This window comes from Penaeus vannamei, chromosome 3, assembly GCF_042767895.1.
Source record: "Penaeus vannamei isolate JL-2024 chromosome 3, ASM4276789v1, whole genome shotgun sequence".
NCBI classification, from domain to species: Eukaryota; Metazoa; Arthropoda; class Malacostraca; order Decapoda; family Penaeidae; genus Penaeus; species Penaeus vannamei.
In genome coordinates this window covers 41,742,362-41,751,972 of record NC_091551.1, presented here as the reverse complement: position 1 = coordinate 41,751,972, position 9,611 = coordinate 41,742,362, and the positions used below count along the sequence as shown (strand labels likewise).

At 40.2% G+C, this 9,611-nt stretch overlaps 1 protein-coding gene across 1 annotated transcript in view; it reads left to right on the top strand.

Annotated features, from left to right (window-relative positions):
- LOC113816095 (tubulin beta-1 chain) overlaps positions 1–8,318 on the top strand; it is a 16,544-nt gene extending 8,226 nt beyond the window's left edge. Inside the window, exons 2-5 of the mRNA XM_027368111.2 lie at positions 5,219–5,436; positions 6,449–6,680; positions 6,792–7,036; positions 7,225–8,318. Coding sequence (XP_027223912.1) covers positions 5,380–5,436; positions 6,449–6,680; positions 6,792–7,036; positions 7,225–8,046 — 1,356 coding nt within the window. The 5' untranslated portion in view covers positions 5,219–5,379 and the 3' untranslated portion in view covers positions 8,047–8,318. The remainder of the gene's footprint in view (positions 1–5,218; positions 5,437–6,448; positions 6,681–6,791; positions 7,037–7,224) is intronic.
- The last annotated feature ends 1,293 nt before the right edge of the window (positions 8,319–9,611 follow it).

Genomic DNA, 9,611 nt, shown 5'->3' with positions numbered 1-9,611 from the left:
AGAAAGAAAAAATAACGCAAAAAATGTCACAGATCAATGAGTTTTTTTTTCCAAACCAATGCAGAAACTTCGCAAAATTATTAAAGAAAAGGAAAATCAAGAAAGCGAAATAATAAAATACAAAGAAAAAGACTGAAGTATCTATAGGGACATAAACATCGATTGTTTCTATGGCGCTTCCCCGTCCTTGAGTTGGTTAGTTCAATCATTGGCGAATTGGCTGTGGACTTCCCTTTAAACAAGGTTAATGACACGAGCACGTGAGGGCGGGCTATAAATACCGCGGCTCATCATTATAGGTTATGAAATCCAATCTGGATATGATTTGTAGGTGTAAATATATGGGTGTTGTAATAATAAGCGGAAGGAAAGAAAGGGGATGTGTGTGTTGAGTGTGCATGTGAGTGTATAAGTGAGTGAGAGTGAGAGTGAGGCAGAGTGAGAGACAGGGAAAGAAACACACGCACGCACACTGTGTAATATAACCATTTCTCTCTCTCTCCCTGAGTCGTTCTCGCGCATACACATACACATATTTATGTATGTATATATACACATAAACATGTATTGGATACACACACATAATTATACACACACACACACACACACACACACACACACACACACACATATATATATATATATATATATATATATATATATATATATATATATACATACATATATTTGATACACACGGACACACAAACACACATACATTATATATATATATATATATATATATATATATATATATATATATATATATATATATATATATACGCATACTTATACATACACACACTCACGCACACACACACACACACACATGCTCACGCACACACATAAACATAATTCAAATTCGTGTGTGCGCATGTGAGAGGGAGAGAGGGAGAGAGGGAGAGAGAGAGAGAGAGAGAGAGAGAGAGAGAGAGAGAGAGAGAGAGAGAGAGAGAGAGAGAGAGAGAGAGAGAGAGAGAGAGAGAGAGAGAGACGGAACAAATTTTGGGATTATGTTTTCTTAAATATTCTCTGCACGCGAGCATAGGCTTTACTGCAGTATTATCACGGACGTTCGCCTGTCCCTTACGTTTGCTGGGAGTCTGGCAGGCTGCAGCGGCTTTCTTTTAGTGAGTAATTGGATAACGAAATTATGTAAAAGAATATAACACACACACACACACACACACATATAATATATATTTATATATATATATATATATATATATATATATATATATATATATATAATATATATTGCCTATTAAATGCATAAAACCCATTAACCACCACAAGGCTTGTTTATATTTTGTTGCTGATATAAACTTTTTGTTATATAATTATAATAATAACTCATCATAGGACTATTCTTAATTAAGCTTAGGTTAATCTCTAACTTTGTATCTTCCCGACTGCAGCCTGCCAGTTCACGTTTGCCTTTAGACTAAACAATTCACTGACCTCGAATTGGGAGTAAAAATGTTGCGTATTGATCTTAATTGAACCTAGCTGGTAAATCGGGTATTATGGTGTTTGTGGATATATATATTTAGAGATTAGATCGATCACTGGCGCATGGGAGATGAGGTTGACCTTGATGTAGTTTTAGCGGAAATGCCGAACTTTCTCTCGCACATAACTTACAAGTTTTAGCCATTAAGAACGATTGGATTAGAAATGTCGGCACCGCACCTGACATCAGATAGGCTAAGATGGCGCCGAGTATAGTGACTTCGGCAAGTAACGGTGCGTGCGGCGTGTGGTGAGCTCTCCCTCCGCCCCTCCCTCCCTCTGTCAGCTGATTCTTAACGTTTTATGTGAGCCATTCGTTGATTTAGGAAGCAAACGCAATATACGTCTACCGGAATATGAAAACAAGAAAAGAAGACTTTAAAACAGAAATCACATCAAAGTTCACGTCATCTAGCACCAGTATTTTGTCCCAAGTACTTCCCAGTTTAGGCGGGGCTGAGTAAGCTCGCCCAGAATGACGTGCAGACTTCCCGGCACCGTCTCCCCACATCGACCTACACTCACTCACAGATACACTGACTCCTAATGAGTCCTAGCCTTGTCTGCGAGTTGAGAGAATGAGTTCTTTTACTCATGCAGTGAGGTGATGATTCACAACAAAATATTTTCTTGTTACATTTAAATATCACTATGATTTCACTATATTGCTTAACATAAATTTTTGTTCATAACATCGTATGTCATGTTGTTTATGCACTTCGGTATAAAAATCGTGCAATTTTAATACCGAAAAAATGAGGTACAATACATTTACATACAATCCTAAAGTTGACAAGCACATTTTTTCCGCTAGAGGTGGATATTACACACCTGGAATGTTATCTAACAGAGGGATTAGTAATCGCATACTTAATCTATGTCATACTGAACCGATGGGGATAACGCATTGTTATTAGCGAAGACAAATGCTTCACACACATGATGTATGCCATTTGTCTCTGGAAGCCGGCTCGCTACTGTCACAGAATCTTTTTGTCAAACATGGTCCTGCAGGCTCACAAACAGGATTTGGTAGCCCACTCTTACGCTAGTAGCATACAGATGCTCTTGTATTAATACGATTGTTACTACCCAAGGTATACTTTACCATAGGCCAACAAATTCCTGATGAACACTAAGAGTGAGTTTATAGGCCAGAGAATATTTCTAGAAAAGTCTAAGACTATTATCGAACAGGCTGGGCGAGTCATGTCTCATCGGCTACCTCATAACTATTTAATGCAAGGCATTCTAGAACAGGAGGAAACTGTGGCGTCGGGCCGACTTTGACTCCCTTCTCTAAGATCCTCATAGGATGTAACCTACAATTTCCCAATTTTGTTATTAGTTCTCTCATATATAAATCATGATAATATGTAAATAGTCGTAAGTGACAGGGAGTTTGTCCTTTGCATGTAGAAACCTACTAGAACTATGCCCGGTACATTTAAATGGTGAAAAATCGTGTGTACTCCTGGCGAGTGAAAGGGGCGGGTCTCACATCAGACTTTCCCCACACCGGCTCCAACACTTGCCACGTTTATTACACTTCACATCTTACTACGACTGTTTCTAAAAATTCTGAATGTTGTAACGATTAACAGTCAACATAAATAACCCAATGGTCGCTTAGGTGAAACGTCCTTGTACCACATCCAGCTGCATCCAGAAGTGTCACGTCAAACACCCACCTAAACACCCCCTTTCATGGTTCCCCTCCAGGTCCATAACGCATGAGTCATGCAAGGATCTCTGTATTATGTCACAGATGTTTAATGATTTTCTTTGAAAGACTCCTCTCTTGCTATTGAATGTTACGAATAATCTTTCATGCAAATATATGCCTGTTAAGGGTTGACAGTGTTACATATGAATTTGCTTGTGGATTAAATTGTTCATAAATACGCTGCAGATGCATATCCTGAAAATGAAAGCTTAATTCTCAGTGCATGCATTTCCGAATTCAAGCTACTTTTCAGCCATCACTCAAAACTCAACATTCTTGTTTGTGAAGCTAGTCGTTATCGCGCTAAACTTCCCCTTTGAGGGTGGGTTTTAATTTCCCCTTCCGAATTCATTTAAAACACTGCATCTATTCATAAGAAACTTATTGTCCATTAACAGTAGTAGTTATTCAAAGTAGTGAATCACTGGCGACGTCCCTGCAATTTAATCAATAGGTTGCAACTCAAGCACACTTCTCGCGTTGCCGGTCCTATATAAACATTATTTTTTCTAAACACTCACTTGCATCATCCGGTATTTACTTATACCCCACAAGTACCTGGTATGTAACGAATTAACAGTGAATGATCACAAGTTTTGAATGATATAATAAAAGACAGAAATCGGGAAAACAGGAGCAGGTGATTCAGACACGGGCTGCGGCAAGACCAGTGTTACCAACTTCTCTTACAATAAAGAACCAAGCCTCTTCATTTCTTTTGAGGTAAATGATTTTTTTTACTTAATCATAGAAGTGTTTTTTACCTCATGAAAGCCTCCGTGAATATACCACGCGTATCTAATCTTAAACACCCGATTATTAGCGGAGAAAAAATGCCGGTAATATGTTGGTAAAAACAAGTGAAGCTGCGGATGTCTGACCTTTGCCTAACTCTTTACGGTGAAAATCAACTCACCAGAACCGCATTTAAACTTCCACATTTTATGTCTTGTTTTATTTTACTTTCTATACAGAGAAAGAAGTCATTATGTCTATATTAGTAAAATAAAGCGTCCCCGATCATTCTAGAACACATGATAGGGCATCGCATAGAAATAAAGTCCGTTACAACACATGAAAGGCAGATGCCAAGTATTTCGTTGAAATTGTAATTTTGTACATTATCAAAACAATGAACGTAGCCAAAGTATTGTTCAGTATCAATTATTCACACTATATGAATACGATAACCTCTGCAAAATATCATGATTGCATAAGTAACCCATATTTCACTTTGCAATTACTTTATCAGTGTTTGGTTAACTGGAAGGAATGTTCGTTACTTTGGTCATATTCAAAAATAGAGGATTGGGTAATCTTATGTAGGAAACGCTAGTACAGGCATTACACACTTTTTTCATATACTTTTCTGTTGTTATGTGACTGACAACTGTTAGATGACAAAAAAAAAGTATTTTCTGCATTTGATTGTTGTTAGTCTGTAGATTAGTGTTGCTCATTCATCTGTCGATTCCTTCCTGCCCCTTGTAATATAGGCTGCCTTTTGATCTCCGTATTGCTTTTCCTAACAAGGTTTTGGTCATATCCATATATGTACAGGAGAACCAGCCTTTAAATCTTGTGTTACTCGCAGGGAAAGTCAAGGCTGTTCTACATTCGAGTGAGTGTAAGCCCCTGTGAACAATCTTGACAATTATACCAATTATTTGTTCGCTATGCTACTTCAGAAAATAGACATGAAAACTTCAGTATAGAAAATATCGTATGATACTAGTCAAGAAAATGAGTATGGTGAACTTTCGCCGTAATAAATTATCTATCTAAAATTCCGCATGCCTGTGAGAGGACACCCCGAGTAGGGCCCCTCAGCCTCGCGAGCTGCGATTCAAATATTCCCGGGAACTCCAGGTGTCAAGTAAAAATCCAAATTATACAGTAAAACATCTCAGCAAAAGGAAAAATTAAACTAAGTTTATAGTATTAATCTTAAATATAATAGCCTGTCGAATTCTATTTCAGAAATATTAAGAACAAAGGAGAATCAATAATTGACAGTGAAAAGGAGAGAGTTGGGTTCTCGGGCGACCCCCGGCAGCCGCACCGCCACCTTCGCGGCTCGCCGCCGCCGAAGCCTCAGTCAGAAGCTGCTGTGAAGGACCAGCGAGCAGTCACACGTCACCATGAGGGAAATTGTTCACATACAGACCGGCCAGTGCGGCAACCAGATTGGTACAAAGGTAAGATATGAAGTGTATTGTGTCTTGTGAAGTCAATTGTGGACGATTTTTGGAAGAAGATTGAAAATTTTCCGGGAAAACTGCCGGTTGATAAGACGACGCCGGTGACTACAATGGCTACCAGATCTTGCCGGATATTTCGTATGTCATGTGATTGCAGCTAAATAATCGAACGACTTGTTGCTCAGTTAATGTCATTTAAAGTAATTTGAAGTATGTATCAAGTGCTGAAAATAGCAGTCGGAAAACCTTCATATCTTTTACTTTTGCAAAATTTCAAAGCTTCTAGAAGGTGCCGAAAGAGAAGTGAATCAACAAGGCGAACATTGGACTTTGATCTCACGTGTCGAATTATGAATAGAACCCTTGATCCACCATAAAAGGAGGAATTAGAAGGACTTAGGTATCGATCGCAGAGGTGGCGGCGGCGGGCGGCGGTTACGGCCCCTCCCGCCCTCGCCATTGTCTCGCGCCGACCGTTATGCCGCCGCCACGCCCGCCACCAGCATGCCGCCACCGCCGCCGCCACTCCAACCCTTCTCGCGTTACCTTTGCTTTTTCGGCTGCTGTTAACACTGGCAGATAAGCACGTTACACCTACTTCGATAAGAGGCCAGCGACGCGGGAGGGTCTCGCGGGAAGATAAGCGGTTCGCCGGGTTTGAGGCAACAGGGCGCGGAACAGGTGAAAGCACGGGGGTGGGAGGTCCCGGGGGTCGTGCAACCCGTGTCCTGTAGGTGACTTGGAGGGCGGCGGGAAAGATGCTGGAACGACTAAGGAAGTGCATAGGAACTGCACTTCGACTAAGGTTCTTCAAAATATAAGCACGGAAGCTTCTTCAGTATGCTAATTTGAAATCGGTATAATATAAATCCGTCCGACTCTCGACCTGCACAAATTTGTTGTTGATCGTATAGTTGATACTTTTGTGTTTTGCAGAAACTTTGAAATTCTAGTATCAATGAGACGATCGTGTTCGCCAGTCTTAGTAACCCAACCTTTTCTTTTCCAGTTCTGGGAAATCATCAGTGACGAACATGGCATCCAGCCCACTGGTGAATACACTGGTACTGATAAGGACTTGATGGAGCTCCAGTTGGAGCGCATCAACGTCTACTACAATGAGGGTAACCAGGGCAAGTATGTGCCTCGTGCCATCCTTGTTGATCTGGAGCCTGGTACCATGGACAGTGTCAGGTCAGGACCTCATGGCGCTCTCTTCAAGCCAGACAGCTTCGTGTTCGGTAAGTAGTGTTCTGTTTAGGTTTTGCGTACGTCTTAAAATGTTACACGAGTGTTTCTTGTATAAAAGATATATGAATAAATTTTTCATGTTTTTATTCTTTTACCAACAGGTCAGAGTGGTGCTGGAAACAACTGGGCTAAGGGTCATTACACAGAAGGTGCTGAACTCGTAGACTCTGTCCTCGATGTTGTCCGCAAGGAAGCAGAAAAGTGTGACTGCTTACAGGGCTTCCAACTAACACATTCTCTCGGTGGTGGCACCGGCTCGGGCATGGGTACTCTTCTCGTCTCTAAGATCCGCGAGGAATTCCCCGACAGGATCATGAACACTTTCTCAGTCGTCCCCTCACCCAAGGTTTGTATATATTTTCGGTAATTCAGTATGAATGATAAATAAAATATCTTTTGTTGTTGCGTCAGTATGAGTAGTGTAATTTCGGTTAGTGTCGGTGTCACATGTAAGTAAATTGTTAATGAGTGCTCGTAAGCACTGATAAGAGCATTAGGTCGTATTGCTAATCGTTTGAACTCTTCCATTTACAGGTTTCTGATACCGTCGTAGAACCCTACAACGCAACCCTCTCAATCCATCAGCTCGTAGAAAACACCGATGAAACTTACTGTATCGATAATGAAGCTCTATACGATATCTGCTTCAGAACGTTGAAGTTGGCCAACCCCACCTATGGTGACCTTAACCATCTCGTTTCCCTCACAATGTCCGGTGTCACCACCTGCTTCAGATTCCCAGGTCAGCTCAATGCTGATCTCAGGAAGTTGGCTGTCAACATGGTACCCTTCCCTCGTCTTCACTTCTTCATGCCTGGTTTTGCTCCTCTCACCGCCCGTGGTTCTCAACAATACAGGGCCCTCACTGTCCCAGAACTTACCCAGCAGATGTTCGATGCCAAGAACATGATGGCTGCCTGCGATCCTCGCCACGGCCGTTACCTGACAGTCGCCGCCATCTTCCGTGGCCGTATGTCCATGAAGGAGGTTGACGAACAGATGTACAACATCCAGAACAAGAACTCCTCATTCTTCGTTGAATGGATCCCCAACAACGTAAAGACCGCCGTGTGCGATATCCCTCCACGAGGTATCAAGATGGCCTCTACCTTCATCGGTAACTCCACTGCCATCCAGGAGCTCTTCAAGCGTGTCAGCGAACAATTCACTGCTATGTTCAGGCGAAAGGCTTTCCTTCACTGGTACACTGGTGAGGGTATGGATGAGATGGAGTTCACTGAGGCCGAGTCCAACATGAACGACTTGGTATCCGAGTACCAGCAATACCAGGAAGCCACCGCCGATGACGAGGCTGAGTTCGAAGAGGAGGGTGAAATGGAAGGCGAATATGCCTAAACTTGTAGTCACTTCTATCGTGATCAGCTATTATCTCCAGCGAATTTTTCCTTGGTTGATCATGCATTGTACATTCCCTCTCATTTCATTGGCATCAAATAAGAACAAAGTTTCTCTTCCATTTCTTTCTATATTTTTTGTAATATGATTTATAGCACAATCTGGTGTTTATTTATCCATTTCTATGTAATGTGGAAAAGAGCGTATATAAATCATTTCTATGTAATGTGGAAAAGAGCATATATAAATCTGAAACCAATCGTAAAAATAAAGCCTGCTTTGATTTTTATTCCAAAAAAATGTAGAGCAATCTGGTCACCTACATTACTACTACTGGTAAGCAAGAAAATTGAGTAATGCACTGTAACTGAGTTTACCCTCATGAAAAGTATTAAACTAATTCAGCTGTGCACTGGTAATTGAAGAAATAACTATCTTAAGGTGGTCACCAGAAAAGCAAGTTTGATGGAAGCTCATGCCAACTTGACCAGTAATCTGCGCAGTTATTTTCCATTGATGCCTAGTCCATATTGCTTCGTAGGTCAAGAAAAGTAATGCATTGCAATAGAAATGATTTAGGAAACTTATTTTACCTTGTATGTATGGTAAGCACTTAATTACCATTGCCTTCAACTAGTGTTCTATTACTGTTGCGTAAGAAAAAAGTGAATGATAACATAATGCAATGTTCTACCTTCGTCGGAAGTGCATGTATTTCATAAGATGAAATCGAACCCAGTCAAATACATGTGTATCGTGAAGATCTTCATTCTTGTATTTCTACATTTGTCAACATGGATAGTTCTCGTTACTTAAAAAGGATTAGTGTATGGACACGGTTGAGCCGTCTAATAAGCCATTTAATGCCACAGGATAAATAATCAGATAGTTAAACATCTTAAAAGTAAAACCATATGGCAGTATTACAAATACCTATTTCTGCTTCAACGATCTAACACAAGCATAAGTATGCATTTCAAACAGTTCAGTAGCTTGGGTCCCATTCTAAGAAGTCGAGAGCAAGGGAAGGAACGTGTATGGAAGCAAACACCCAGTCCTTGTTTTCATTACGTATTGAGTCGACCATAATTGTCAAGTAAGTCATGAAGGTAACTGTTATAATCGTAGCTAGAGTAAAGAGGGTTATAATTTATCTACTGTCTTGTTGAAGATTCATAGAGATACAGCAGTAAATCTTGTTTATTCAGTGTTATAACTTTATTCACTGAATCAAAATGTCCGGATTGAAGCAGAACTTGCTGGAAATATTCTACAGGGAAAGTGGAAAGTTGTCATTAACAGTAAATAAGGGATAACGTTTTGTTTACTGAAGAGTGTAAGGGAAACGTATAAACATCTAACAAAATATATTAGTATGGTTGGTTAATGCATGTATCAACAAAATTGGTATTTGGAAGCAAGTGATCGTTTCTATTCTTGGTAATGATAAAAATCAAAGTAAGATAGGCAAAACTAAAACAATGGTGCAAAACGTATACCTTTCAGTAGAACAAAAATCATGATTTAGCTTCTGTAGAAGCATACTATTTTTAAAGATTTTAAAG